General features: G+C 46.0%; 1 protein-coding gene across 1 annotated transcript; it reads left to right on the top strand.

Annotated features, from left to right (window-relative positions):
- The first annotated feature begins 2,972 nt into the window (after positions 1 to 2,972).
- Positions 2,973 to 14,980, top strand: LOC146686897 (prohibitin-2-like). Its single transcript, XM_085440144.1, has 10 exons — positions 2,973 to 3,055; positions 3,888 to 4,017; positions 5,804 to 5,888; positions 6,407 to 6,486; positions 7,036 to 7,220; positions 8,783 to 8,912; positions 9,180 to 9,283; positions 10,596 to 10,673; positions 13,342 to 13,418; positions 14,104 to 14,980. The coding sequence occupies exons 1-10, from the start codon at positions 3,035 to 3,037 to the stop codon at positions 14,123 to 14,125; spliced, it is 912 nt and encodes a 303-aa protein (XP_085296270.1). The 5' UTR covers positions 2,973 to 3,034; the 3' UTR covers positions 14,126 to 14,980.
- The last annotated feature ends 303 nt before the right edge of the window (positions 14,981 to 15,283 follow it).

Below are 15,283 nucleotides of genomic sequence, written 5' to 3'. Positions count from 1 at the left end.
GAGCCTCATAGGCTGACAGCTGGGTAACACCTGGATGCTCATTTTCACCTAAATATCATATAACCACATGCTGTGTCACATGATCCACTTTAAATGACTCTCTTTGCTTTGTGTCTCATTTAGTTTTATCCTAATTTAAACCTCATCCTCCTCTCAGTCGTCTGTAGCCTCTGCAGGACTTTACACTCATTCTCCTTAAACAGCAGACATTTTGCACTGTAATGCATAACAGTGACCACAGCTGACGGGCGATAAAGTGTCAGCACAGATGCCTTTTCTTTCAGTTTCACACAGTGACACAGAAATGTTCACACTTGTTGCCTTTTTAAAGTTTGGGGTGAGCTGGTGGACCCAGACTGAGAGGCAGAGGAGGAAGTTGCAAGCAAGAGGTGGCAGACGAGGAGGAAGAAGAGGAGCAGGATGAAGAAAAACACTGTTCGAACATGTTCTTGTTGATTAATGAGACTGAGTAGGGCAAAGAGTTCAACCCACTCAGATCCTCTGTGGTCACGATAATGAAGAAGAAAAATAGCTCATGAAAAGCAGAAAAAGCCGGAAGACTCAAGAGTGTCAATTCAGTTCTGTTCAGTTTAATTCAGCTTGATTGAATTTTATTTGTGTAACACCAAATCACAGCAGCAATTGCTTCAATGCACTTTATATTGTAAGTTAAGACCTTATAATAATAGAGAACAAGCCCCAGAGATCACATGACATCATATGAGCAAGAGTTTGGCAACAGTGGGAAGGAAAAAACCCTTTTAAAAGGAAGTAATCCCCAGCACAACACGGCTCAGGGAGGGGCGGTCATCTGCCATGACAGACATAATTCAGTACTTTGTATGTGAGGAGCAGGATTTTAAATTCTGGATTTAACAGGAAGCCAAAGCAGGATAAATCTGCTCTCTCTTTCTAGTCCCTGTCAGGACTCTTGCTGCAGCATTTTGGATTAGCTGAAGGCTTTTCAGGGAGTTTTTAGGACATCCTGATAATAATGAATTACAGTCGTCCAGCCTGGAAGTAATAAATGCATGAACTAGTTTTTCAGCGTCACTCTGAGACAGGATATTTCTAACTTTAGAGATGTTGCACAAATGGAAGAACGCAGTCTTACATATTTGTTTAATATGTGTGTTGAAGGACATGTCCTGGTCAAAAATGACTCCAAGGTTCCTCACAGTGTTACTGGAGGCCAAGGTAATGCCATCCAGAGTAAGAATCTGCTTAGATACCATATATCTAAGATTTTCAGGGCCGAGTACAATAACCTCAGTTTGATCTGAATTAAGAAGCAGAAAGTTAGCGGCCATCCAGGTCTTTATGTCTTTAAGACATTCCTGCAGTTTAACTCATTGGTGTGTGTTATCTGGCTTCATGGACAGATAGAGCTGGGTGTCATCAGCATAGCAGTGTAAATGTATGCTATGTCTTCTAATGATGCTGCCTAAGGGAAGCATGTATAATGTAAACAGAATTGGTCCTAGCACTGAACCCTGTGGAACTCCATAATTAACCTCAGTGTGTGAAGAGGACTCTCCATTTACATGCACAAACTGGAGTCTATTAGATAGATATGATACAAACCACTGCAGTGCAGTACCTGTAATACCTACAGCATGCTCTCAGTCTGTTCTCTGCTGAGTGAGTCTTCTCAGCAGTGACCCTCAGAGGCTGAAAAATAAAACACCAACACCAGCGGCTCCAGCAGGGACTTCCATGTTCAAATTTTACAGCAGAAATAAGCGTGTTCACAGCCTGATACTTTTCTTTGTCTTTATAGATCATTTTCTCCTTCATAACATCTACACAAGTGTCATAATTTTTATAACACAACTGTTTAAATTGCATTAAGGCTTAAAGTTTGTGCTTTTAGGGGTGTGTCTGTTTCCTTTTTATGATCTGAATTCTTTGCTTGATTTTAGTTGTTTGAGATTTGAGCTTGTTTCAAAGTCTGAAGAGAGCAGGTGTGAGCTTCCTCCTCACTTTTCAAATAAAAAGCTACGTTTTTCTGTTTCTAAAGATGTAAGAGTTTCAGATTCTTCTTTTATTAACTCCCAATTTTAATTGTTTAATGATTTTTCTAAATATGTCCAGTTTATTTATCCTCTATACGTCGCTTCATTAGCTTGATTTGCGAAGTCATAGTTTTACCTCAGCTCATAATTGTGCCTTCATTTTTGGAAGGAAGTAAAAAATACAGATGCAGGGCAGAGATAAGAAAAGTCAGCAGTGCTATTTTTATTGATGTGTGTTGACCCGTAGTGATAACAGTGTAATAGAATAAAGTTTAAACATGACAGTGTAATATATTAGTGAAGGTCACATTTTTATTTGAGTGTCAGCCTTTATTTTCTGATTGCTTTTTAAATACTTTTATATAATTGTTATTAGTCATTATTCTGACTAGTATTGGTTTAAAATGTGGAACTAACTTTTTCTCATCCTTTAGAGGAAGGTGAGTGAACATGTCCAGTTTGTGTGCACAGCAGCAGGATTTTGATGTTAATTCCTTGAACTCTGTCGCAAAATTTCTTCTTGAAAGCACAACGGAAACATTTCAGTGGCTGACTTCACTGTGTTCAAACCACGGAAACAAAGACTTGAGTGAACTTCAGTGTGAAAATAACCGTTTTATGTGCAGCAGGTGCTCCTGCGGTTTGAGGAGCCGCCGACACCCCGGAGCTCTGCTGCCCTCTGTTGCCCCCTGCTGCTCAGGACCGGCATCACTGCATCCGTGAGGTCAGACGCTGTACTCTGTCTTTACCTCTTATAACTTTGTACTTTATAGCTCACAATCATTCTTGCTTTTATTTTGTAGATTATGGCAAAAATGAAAAGCGAATCCTTAATTTCCATCCTCAGAACTTTGGGTGGGTTTAAAACATTTTATTATCTTTAAATATATATACATAGAGACTATGCCCCAATACTCTTAAAAACTACATTTCCCAAGTTACCCCCAATCCCGGAAACGCGTCATCACTTGCGACCTTGTCTTCTTCACTTGGTTTTCTAACAGGCGGAGAGGACGAGCATGGCGAATAAAGATCCCGGGGTGAGTGTTTGTGAGTCTCCCGTTTAAACTCGGCTTTAAAGGGAAGTTTTCTGCCTTCAGCTCAGGTTCAACCGCTCCGGGTTTCCCGCGCTTTGCACGCACCTGGGTGACATTTTAAAAGCTTTTAGGTCTGACACGTGAGTCTGATGTAAGCAGGTTTACACTCGAAACCATGTCAGCCAGGTTCCATCCAGCCTGACGGCACTAATGAGGCACAGGTGAGGCCGTGAGAGCCACTCGATGCCGGTTAGCTAGCTTTACACTCAGGTAGAGAGTGGGAGTCGAACATGACGCCGGGGTCCCTTTAAAACTCTCTCAATTATGAAATAATTGAGTTAACACATGTATACGCATTAGAAGTAAATTCACTGAAAATATTGCAAGTTTCTAGAAGCAGTTACTTAATTCTGCGCATGCGTAACACACTCAGGTGCATCAGGCGTACAGACAGGTGAGTCTGCAGGCCCTGATGTTACACAGGCTAATTAACCCGCAGCTAGCGCATCAAACCAAAGAAGCTGCTTCTCTTTAAGTCGAGTTATGTTTTGTGCTTTTTGCATGAGCCGAGTTTAAACTTAGTCCTTAAAGTTCAGACAGGTGATCAGACGTGTCCAGCCTTGTGTTATTAGCATCCTTGTTGCTTTTTTAAAACAGTTTATTTTTAGAGAGAATCTGAGCGTCCTCTAACGAGGTTTCTGTGGCGGGTACATGCAGGCCTTGTAGATATACAGGGAGGGGGGTTGACCACTCGGAGTCAAGGTCACTGAGTTTTAACCATGAGTGTCCTGCGTGAGCGAGCACGGGGAGATTTACTGAAATCCTTGTGTTTCAGGGTTTTCTGCAGCAGCTGCGGCAGATCGCAGGCAGGATGTCTTCAGGACCTCGGGGCGCAGGACTCGGCTTGAAGCTGCTGATTGGTGCTGGAGCTCTGGCTTACACAGTGAAGGAAGCCACATACACAGGTAACCCCCAGTCACTGTGAAAGCATGAATATTCAGCACAGCTGGGGCTCTGATCCCTGACACTCTCACTCTCCTGGAGTAATCTGTCATATTTAGTGTGACAGTTCTTTAGAGACCTTTTATCAAAGCGTGTCTGTGGTACAGGCTCGAAGCTCGATTCTGTCCTTCATTGATACAAAACACGGGATTGCCTGCAGCTGCTCTGCAAGTTTCCAGCTTTGATTAAGGAAAAGTGGAGTTGGGCTGCAGTTGTTACCCAGCCAGACACAGACGGAGGATGATGTAAATTCTGCGTCTAAAGGTGGTCGGCTCAGGCTTGTGAAACAAGAAGTGATTAAATACGTACAAAGTATTTACTCACTAAATGGTTTTTAGCAGGCAGCCACACAGTCTGCTCCACCTGCAAGCACTGGTGCTAACAGCCTGTTTTTTATTATATGAAAAACTTTTAATGTTTAAAGCTCAGCAGGATGGAAATGGGCCTTTCCTGTATCTGTGGAAGCTTCAGGCTGATGGTGGTAAAAGAGAAAATCCACAGCTTTGTGCTTGTATTAGTTTTCATCTTGTTTCACGAACTACAATCTAAAACATCTTCACTGTTTAATTAAAGTCTTTCATGTTCAGATCCATGTTTTATATTTTTATTAGAGCAGCTTAGCTGGAGTCCCAGTTCGCAGGCCTCGGTGCTCCTCAGCTGTCTGTAAGAAGCTGTTTTACCTTCACTTAAAGCCAACTTCTGTGCGTCAGCTGACCACGTTTACAGTAAGGTCTCTATGACATCATCAAGGTCCAAGAGCAGGAAAAAACTGCGTGAAACTGAGTATTTAGAGCAGTCTGAGCTTTAGACTCAGGTAGGGCTGTGCGATATGACCAAAGTCTCATATCCCGATAAAAGACATTTATCGTCCTGACAACGATATAAATCACAAAAATGTAACATTTTCTGTAAACTCTGTGAATCTCGGGCAGCTCGACTTGTGTGAAGTGTTTCCAGCTGGGCGTCGTGTAGCTGGAGTCGAGTGTTTTAACCGGTGCATGAAACATTTTTAGACAGAAGTCGTAACGGCCGCCGTTTTCTTTCAAAGTTTGAGTCTAAGGTTTATTCTTTAGCACCTGGCGGCTCTTTGTTGCTTCTCCTCCGTAAACACTCTGCATCTTTCACGTGATTCAGTTTATTCTGAAAAGTCTCAACAGGATCTTGAGCTTTATTGTGAAAGGTTTACGTGGAAAACAAACAAGCGGACAGCGGAGCCACTTGATGGTGTTACCGTCGTCGTTGCTAACGACAACGTATAAAAACAGGCGCTTGTCCGTCCGTAGTGTGGTTATATTAAATATAAGAGAAAGAGAGAACTTTAAGAAATGAATGTAGCCACTGCAGTGACGTAGTTTATTTTACGACACCACGAAACAAAAGAGCGTGATAAGAAACGACGTTTTTATATCGTCATCTGATATATATGGTTATATCCAACAGCTCTACTCTCAGGTGTTACTGACCACATGTTAAACTTTGGTCACGTTAACGTGAACGTCCACCTCTGGACCAGGTGAAGGTATCAGAAGTTTGTTTTAATCTCGGTGTAACAGGCTGAAGTGTCAGCAGCGATGTCATTCGCATCGTTGCTGTGACGTTCACACAGCAGAGAGGTCTGTGCTGACAGATCTGTTTGTGGTTCATGTTCCTGAGTGGGAGCTTCAGGCCGGTGGAAACGGCTCCGTCAGTTTAGCAGAAACTGAAGAACAGAGCTCAGGGTTCAGTCTGAGGTTGGTCTCCTGTGTGCAGTGGAAGGAGGTCAGAGGGCCATCGTCTTCAACCGGATCGGAGGGATGCAGATGGACACGGTGCTCGCCGAGGGACTCCACTTCAGGTACGAGTCCACACCCACACTGTTACCATAGCAACCAGCTCGTACTGACTGACAGGTGACTGATGCTGCGTGTTGGCTCATATTAATGGGCGTGGCTGTTTGGAGGTGTGGGCGGGACTGTAAAACAGTCAGAAAGTGTTTTAATTCTCTGTTTCACTGCTCCGTGTGCTCTGTTTCTAAATCTTTATCAGCGGCTCCTCGATACATCTCAGGCTCTCTAATCTCATTTTCTAAATTTGACCTTTTCTGAGTTGATTTATGAAAATAGTTTTTTCCTTTTGGAGTTTAACGGATCAGTGTTGGTTAGGCAGCAGGCTTTTCAGGGCCAAACAGTCGTCCGACTTTCTTCCTTTCCATGAAACGGCACTAAAAGAAGTCCTGCAGAGTAGATGGACATGAACATGAAGGTGCAGCCCCCAACACCTGAGGATTCCAGCATTAGTTTAATAAAAACGATTTACGGATGCAGAAAAAACAGATCAGCAAACTAACTGATGTGATTCTGTGTCTGTCTTCAGGATGCCCTGGTTTCAGTATCCCATCATCTATGACATCAGAGCCAGACCCAGAAAGATCTCCTCTCTCACTGGAAGCAAAGGTCAGACGCCTCCGTCGTATAACTGAAGACCGTCTGTGGACGTGTTTGGTTTTAGAGGAAAACGAGTCCAGTTTTGAGTCCTGCAGCCTCGAGGACACATCAGGTTGTCCTCCAAGTCTTAGATTAAGCTTTTAATCATTAAGTGTCAGTAAAGCTGCTTCTCAGCATTGTTGGAAACTCCACAGGTGCAGCTTCATGTTTTCATGTGTTTACAGACACTTCACTGTTTTCATATAACAGCTGGTTGGTTTCAGATAATCAATGAAACAGTAGATCGATATGTTCAGTCAACAGTTTGGAGACTTGGAATAAGCCTATAAACTATAAGAACATACCCACAGATGGCCCCAGTACGTTACTGGGGCCATCTGTGGGTTATTTCACATAAAAACAAAGCTGGTTTAGCTCGCTGACGAATCCGAGGTGTGAATGGAGCCTGTGCAAAATCATGAGCTTCAAACAAGTGCAGTCGTGTGAAGCTCAGCAGAGATACGGCTGGTTAGTCAGCAGCTGTCACAGATGTTCAGCTTCTGACTGGTTCTGTCTCAGACCTGCAGATGGTCAACGTCTCCCTGCGAGTTCTGTCCCGGCCGCTGGCGTCCAACCTGCCCGTCCTCTACCAGCACCTGGGACAGGACTACGACGAGCGCGTGCTGCCCTCCATCGTCAACGAGGTGCTGAAGAGCGTGGTGGCCAAGTTCAACGCATCGCAGCTCATCACGCAGAGAGCGCAGGTACGAACACGCCCCCAGAGCGGCGCGCTTAGTTTGAATCTGTTTAACCCTTTAAGACCTGCCATAGAACCAAGTCAGTCATCTTTATATTCTTACATGCTGTGGAGCCATTTGTGGGAGCATTTCAAGTTGCTTTACATCAATACAACCGTTACAGCCCAAATTTTAATAATATGTCTGCATTAAGTCCACAGTAACTACAAAAATTGCAAAAAAGTGCAATAAACTACAAAAAACTTGAAAATCATTTGTTCTTTTTACATATATTTCTAGTTAGAGAAATTTAAGAGGCTTATCCCTCAAAACTGTAAATACAAAAAAGTTTCCAACCACAGAAAGTTTATTTTGAGTGTCTGCATAGTTTTATTTTTGAAATACACCAAGTTTTACATACTGCAGGAAAAACAAATAATTATTATAATTATAAACCAGCACGTGCATCAAAAGAAACTATTTCCAGCTCTGCGTCACAGAAACGACACAGAAAAGCATGAAGTCAAACACGAGTTTTAAAAACACCAGTTTAGGCTCAGAAGACCCGGAAGGTAAAAAACTACATTTTCCGCGAAATGACGTCACTTCGGGTTTCGGGCAGGTCATGGCGGACGTGCGATCGTTCCAACGTAGGAAGTGTTTTGAACAGCTGATCGGCAAAGTGTGTTTCTGGAATATTCTGTTTTTGTTGCTGCAAGTGCTTTTTATGCTGTTTTTGCAAAGCTTTATGTGGAAGGAAACTGTGACCGAGCACAAGCTGATGGCATCAGATGTAAGTACAACTCCTCCAGTTTCATGTGCAAAAACAATTATTGCGCTAGCTCACGTGGTTCCGGTTCTACAGGGATTTAAAAATAGTTACGCAAAACGGAGCGTGCTGCTCTGCCCGGCTTTAAAGGGTTAATCACGTGTGGTGATGTGGGGTCACACACAGACGCACCTGAGGAGGATCTCAGTCCAAAAAACAAAATTATATTATGGAAGCTGTTACATCACATTATTTCTCTGTGGGTCGCCTGTGCCTCTTCGTCTGATAACCCAAAGCTGGGCTGCAGTTCAGTGCGGTGGTTGTTCCAGAGGTCCTTAGACCTCCGAGGTGAGGCACCCCGACTGTTCCCCGATCAGATACCTGAACCAGCTCAGCTCGTGGAGGTGCAGCTCCACTCTGAGCTCCCCTGGGTGTAAGCTCCTTAGAGTGTCTGAGAGCTCAGCTCAGACGCCCTGTGGAGGAAGCTTATTTTGGCTGTTTGTGTCTGCGACCTCGGCCTTTCAGCCGGGGTCATGACCTCAGGGGAGGCTTGGATCCTGGTGCCACTGGTAACCTGAAAGCTTCACTGTCTGGTTCAAGCTCTGTGCACCATTACGCTCTGGTGCTACACTGTGACACTGACCATGAGCAACACTGTGGGAACGACTCACCCTATCCACAGCTGTGGAGTGTTCCTGCAGGGACCAGTCAGAAGTCCTGACTGGTCCCTGCAGCTCGACATAAATTGAATATTTCAGAGTTCTTGATGATCACTGTTAGTGATCTGACACTGAGGTCTGTCTGACTCCGTCTCCTGCAGGTTTCCATGCTGATCCGCAGGGAGCTGTTTGAGCGGGCCAAAGACTTCAACATCATCCTGGACGACGTGGCCATCACCGAGCTCAGCTTCAGCCGCGAGTACACGGCCGCCGTGGAGGCCAAACAAGTCGGTGAGTGAAGAGTTGCTCAGTCTTTGTCCTGCAGCCACATCGGGCTGAATTTCTGACCCCGGGGACTCGATTACTGCGTCCACCTGACGGCTGGTTTTTCATCAGCGTGTGGAGAATGAAATGATTTCAGTTTATTGGAGACTCACTGTGACCTAAAGCTAAATATGTACATTACCCAGATTAAACCAGAGTGGTGAGCTTATAAAAACAGTCACGTAAAAGGTCGCTGGCCTGCTGGGTGAACGATTGTTGTTTGTTCCTCTTCAGCCCAGCAGGAGGCGCAGCGAGCTCAGTTCTATGTGGAGAAGGCCAAACAGGACCAGAGGCAGAAGATCATCCAGGCCGAAGGAGAAGCTCAGGCCGCCAAGATGGTGAGCTCCGCTTTGGAGGGACATGTCTTTAAGATGAATCACTTTTTTAGATCAAAAAAACAAATGAAATCCACAGAGTCACAGTGTGTGCCACAGCAGCCCCTCCAGACCGCCGTCTGAGACTCAAACGTTTGGTTCGTTATAACATTCAGAGCTGAAAAACCTTTCAGATAAAATTATTGAGCCTAATGCTGTCGTTATAATTACCGGATGAAAATAAACACGTTTCTAGCAGAGAGGAGCTGCAGGAGTCGCTTTTTCAAGAAGCTCGTTCATTAAACGTCAGCAGGTGACGTGTTCGTAGAGGAGGCCTCCGGCTGTGGCAGGTTCAACAAAACCTCAAACCCAAGTCAGAGATTACAGCTTCTCCCTGGTAACGCAGACTGACAGATCTGACCAATCAGCGGGCGATTAGAGATATCTGAGGAATATTAACAGGACACGAGAGCAGCAATCAGCACCTCTGAGCTCAGAAGTTCACGTTAATCACTCGTTTGTAGGTTTATCACAGAGAAACTTCAGTACATGTAACGTCTGTCACGTCACTGAAAGCAGCATAAAACACATCAGGGACTGAGCATGCTCACTGTAACCTCATTTATGACAACGCATCACACTTATTAGCTCATCAGGTAATGTGGCTCTTCCAGCCCGGGCTGTGGGTCCGGCAGCGTCACCCACACGTTCGTGTTTCCTCGTTTCAGCCTCTGATCAGAGACGTGAATCTTTGTGCTGGTGGTGCTTTCAGCTGCTTCTTATCCCAGTCAGGTCCCCACAGTGGGCAGCTCCTCCGGAGTTTGCCTTCCTGACACAGCCCCAGTGGGGTGCGTCTCCTCCTGGGATCAAACCAGGAATCTTAGACTTGCAGATCTCAGGCGTGAGGAAGCTGAGACTGAGTCCATGTAAAGCCTCAGACGACCTCTGAGCAGCAGTTTGGATGGCAGTGTGAGAGCAGCTGTTTCCAGCTGTTGTTTTTGTTAAACATCTGCAGTCATTCAGCGCTTTCAAGGATTTTTACGAGTTGGTATCCAAAAACAAAGCGAGTGTGCTTCAGTAAAATCCAGCGCTTGTTGCTCTGTGAACTCGCTCACCTCAGCCTGTGAGAACCAGAAACACCTCAAACAAACACTTCATCCAAAAATGTGCTAATTGTTTTCTCTGCACGTCAACGTCCGTGCGAAGCCGAGCGGCGACACGCCCGCAGCGTCGATCCCGCTCGTCGTTGGAGCGCTGGGAGTGGCTCGCTCGGCCCGCCGCTCGCTCTCCTGCAGGTGCGTAGCGCTCACTAACAGCCTGTTTCTGTCTGCCGCAGCTGGGCGAGGCCGTGACCAAGAATCCAGGTTACCTGAAACTCAGGAAGATCCGGGCGGCGCAGAACATCGCCAAGACGGTAGGAACCACGACCCGCACCATGTTCGTCTGTTTGACACGTCTTAACCCTCAAAGCCTGAAACAGAATCCCACAAATAAACACAGTCGCAGTTCTCCTCTGTGTACTGTCCCTTTAAAAACGCACAAACAAGCACAAACCCCCGTCCCAGACTCCACCCTGCTGACACTGAAGCAGGGGAGAGGAGCACCAATGCAAACAAGGCGCCTTTTGTGTGAGTCGAACGAAACCTCAGCAGAGCCGAGAGTCGTGCGCCGCCGATGAACTCGTCACATCACGATTCTCTTTAAACCAACAGGTTTAAATGTAAACTCGTCAGGTTTCTCAGTCGGACCCTCCTGTGACTCCTCGTGGTGGAGAATAAACAAAGTGAGCGGAGGTGAAAGGCGAGAGGAAATGTTTGACGCAGTGATGCTGCTGTGCTGCATCGTGCATTTACCATCAGCTGTAAAAGAGGGGAGGTGTTGTGACCCGCTGGGGGGTGGGAGCGGGTGGGTTGGCGTGGAAACATAAGTTTCTCGAGAACGAGGTGACGTAGGATTTTGAAATTCACACCAAAGGTGGAGCTGACATCAAGGTCAAAGGTCAAGTCAAACCTTGTGTGTGTCTCCTAGGAGACTGCAGGGTCGCTGATAGGATGATTAAAACGATTGTTTCAAGACGTTTCCTGTGACACTCGAGCGTCACTTCTACTGTGGACACCACAGAGGCAGAGCTGGCCTCCTCTAAAGGGTGGATGCACGGGTGGTGTCTCTCACAAACCGAACACACCTGTTTCCCTTCTTTTTCTCGGTTGTTTGTTTTGTGAATCTTTTGTGTGTTCGGTCCTTTCAGGGTCACTTTGTGCTCGTCTTTCAGTCTTCGATAGTTTGAAACGCTCAGCAGTCATTGGTTGTCAGCTGTGGAGCTCGTCGTGCTCGGCGAGAACAGTCACAGATATTTGTTCTATTCATTAATCACCGGACGTTTGGTTTGAGTTCGACCGTGTTGAGCTGCCATGTGTGATCCAGACCACCAGGTGGCGCCAAGAGAGCAGGAATGTAACAGAAAGCAGGACTGAAACAAAAGGCTCAGACTGTAAACTGTCCTTTTTGTCCTCAGCCCTGACCTTTGACCTCCACTCACGCATCAGCCCACAGCAGGAAATGTCGAGCATTAATTCTGGATTTAAATTAAATGTTTGAACGTTTTAAAAGAACGCAGATGAGGTGGAAGAGGCCGAAACGATGATGAGCAGCAACAGAAGAGAAACGTGGCTTCATCGAGGCTTTAAAGTTGACTTTGCATCAAAATCACGGGGAAAACGTCGGGTACTTAAAGTGACGAGCAGGAAAAACAAACCCTCGTGAAGCAGAGTGATGCACTCACACAAAATACAGTCAAATCGTTGATGAAGCAAACATGTTAAACAGGTCGCTCAGAGGAATGAAAGCACAAAGATGTTTCAAAGAGTTTGATGGAGCCGCTCCGCCCCCCTTCAGACACAGGTGAACCTCAGCAGCCAATCAGAGCAGAGAGCAGGTTGATGAGGATGATGAAAACACAGATATGTTTGAGTTTTTATTCCGATGTCAGCCGCAAACGTCTACCCAGCGTCCCACCTGCACCGGCCTCATCCATCAGCTCTCTGCTCAGCAGATGCTGCTGCTTGTCTCACAGTGCAGCTAAAAATGGAGCCGTACACTGCAGCAGCCACTTGAAACCTTTTTCTTCCTGTTTTACTTTCACACATTTTGACCAAGATCTGCAAGTTTTACTTACATGTATAAATGTTAAGGAGCTTTACAATTTGGAAAAGCTAAACAAACTGAACAGCAGTTGGTGACGGTGGGATGGAAGAACCTTTTAACAGGAAGAGACTCGCAGCAGAGTCAGGTGATGTGTACAGACCCACAGCAGCATAACTAAGGGAGGATTCAGGGTCACCTGGTCCAGCCCTAACTATATGCTTTAGCAAAAAGGAAAGTTTGAAGCCTAATCTTGAAAGTAGAGATAGTGTCTGTCTCCTGAATCCAAACTGGAAGCTGGTTCCACAGAAGAGGGGCCTGAAAACTGAAGGCTCTGCCTCCCATTCTACTTTTAAATACTCTAGGAACAACAAGTAGGCCTGCGGAGCAAGAGCGAAGTGCTCTAATAGGGTGATATGGTACTACAAGGTCATTGAGATAAGATGGGGCCTGATTATTTGAGATTTTGTGACGAGGAGGATTTAAAATTGCGGTGAAGAGAAGTTGATGTGGGTGAAATCTCTCTGGCTCTGCTCCATGTCGGTGCGCTCGCCGTCGCTGTGGCGTTTGCAGCTTCATTCAGACTGACTGCCCAAATCTATCAGAGCTAATGTGATGGTGATAATTAGCAGTGACTGAGACACCGTGCGAGTGTTTGTCTCCACCAGAGGATCACTGATGACGCTCATTCATCAGCAGCTCTGAGCGCCTTTTCCATGGCGGCGTGATCGCTCTCACGCGGCAGGAACGTCATCGGGCCCGGGCGTTCGGCTGGCGTCATGCGCCTCCTACATGGATGGCGAGCGTGCTCGGCAGCTCTCGCTCTGCTGTGAATCAGCTCAGTGTTGAGACTCGGACAGTGTTCCCATTGTGCTCGGTCAGGCCCGCAGGCTGCCTCCCACCTGTGTTTTCTCTCTGCTCACTCTGTGTTTGACCTGCAGGTGGCGCAGTCCCAAAACAAAGTGTACCTGAACGCCGACAGCCTGGTGCTCAACCTGCAGGACAGCAAAAGCTTCAAGTAAGTTCACCTTTTTCACTGGACCAATGAGGTCAAAGCTCTCGGTTACTCAGTGCCGTCTGAACACAGACGGTCCGATGAAGCATGACCCAGTCACAGAGACGCCAGCTGAGTGTGGCCACGTTTGAAACCTTTAAGTTTAACTTGTAGTCCTGCGTCGAAGCCCCGACGCAGTCTGCGCTGTTTTCTGCGGTCGCATGTTGACCTGACAGGAGTCGATGCTGGAAGAGTCTAAACTCTGGAGTTGCTACAATAATGAGGAAGCTGCATAAACAACTGCACATTAATATTTACAGCATCAGTAAAGAGTGTCTGACTCGCACGTATATACTTTTTTTGTACTTGATTTAGTTTTAGTGTTTGATGTCTCAGCCTGTGGTGTTTTAATGAGTAATTGTGAGGTCAACATTGTGAGCTTTTTATGTAAACCTGCTGACAGAGTCTGGCACCAGTGCCCAGCCCCTAGTTTACACAGATGGGATCTCAAAGTCCGATTAAAACCCACAAACGTGACATTGTTTTTGTTTCGTGCACGTTGTGGGGTCTGCCGCGCTTCAGGCCTGGATTTACGGGTCTTTACGAGGTCAATCGGAGGTGTTTTTGGAGTGCACACCTGCACAATAACCACGATGTTGGCGTGCTGTCCACGGAGCGTTTGTAACGTTTGACTCTTTGTGTCTTCCAGTTTGTCGCTCTCGAAGAAGTAAGAAGCTGCTTCTCATCATTCCTTCAGTTCTGCTTCTGCAGAAAGAAAACCCCTCCGGTCTTCTCCCGTCTTCTCCCCGCCGGCCCTGTTTACCTCCCACAGCAGGTTTATCGGTGATCCACTTCGTTTCCATGACACCGAGCCTGACTTTCATATCTGATAATGTAACATTTACAGACGTTTTTCTCCTTTTTGTAGAATCAGGAAAAGCTTTTTATTTGTGTGAAGTAGTTCCTCTCTGATGCAGCCTTCTGCTTTTCGGAGCTTTCGAACTTCCTCTCATGAACACTTTTCATTAGCACAGCTTAATTTATGCGTGACCTGTCGTACAGCGCAGTGCTCAAAGTAACAGTTTGACGTGTCGCTCTGAACTTTTCAAACACTATCAGAACGTTTTTCTGTTACTTTGTCAGAAAACTCAAACAAACAAACTCTGGTCTCCGGCGTTAAAGCCGCCCTTTGCGTCTGACGTGTGATCGTAAATGCAGGCGTGTTGCCGTCAGACTGCAGGAGGACGATAGAAGGAGTCCACCTGTCCGTGCTGACGCAGTCCGACAGGGAGCAGGTGAGCGCTTCGGCCTGGCGCTGCCTCGCGTGAAGACTCTGAGTCCAGAGGCTTCCTGGACGCCGTCGGCAGGTCAGCTGCGGTGAGTCGGCGCTCGCAGCAGCTTTTGTTTTGTAACACTTCAATAAGCGTCTCATTCAACATAAAACCTCAAACCCTGCTGAGTCACCGTCGTTAATGCCAGCCAGTATTTGTCAGTGCGCCTCTAACACACCGCAGTTTGTTTGTATGAACGGATCCATGTTTGAGCACTTACACAATTTATACTGAATAAATATGAAGTTCTTTGGAGACTTGCTGCATTCACATGTTTTTATTCACTCTCCTTCTGCTCCACTGGTGGATGTTACACACAGTGAGGTGACCACAGGCCCAGTGTGACAGGAACACTGGTTATTTTGAACTGTGACGCATGCAGAGCTAAAAGACGGAGCTCTTGATGCTCCTTAGTGCTGACGGTCTTATTCAAAGGACTTTGCTCCACTTAGCACAGCGAGCCATGAACGTCTGTGTAATCTGTAATCTTAGAGAAATTCCTTCTCAGGTGTTTAAGATTTGGAGAATCGAGGACCAATGAGAGCAAAGCTGCAGCAA

This window comes from Copadichromis virginalis, linkage group LG18, assembly GCF_057382275.1.
Source record: "Copadichromis virginalis isolate Kocher_CV1m ecotype Utaka linkage group LG18, C_Virginalis_male_GT1.1, whole genome shotgun sequence".
In the NCBI taxonomy this organism is placed as follows: Eukaryota; Metazoa; Chordata; class Actinopteri; order Cichliformes; family Cichlidae; genus Copadichromis; species Copadichromis virginalis.
The sequence above is the reverse complement of the archived record's forward strand: the minus strand, read 5'-3'. Positions and strand labels throughout refer to the sequence as shown.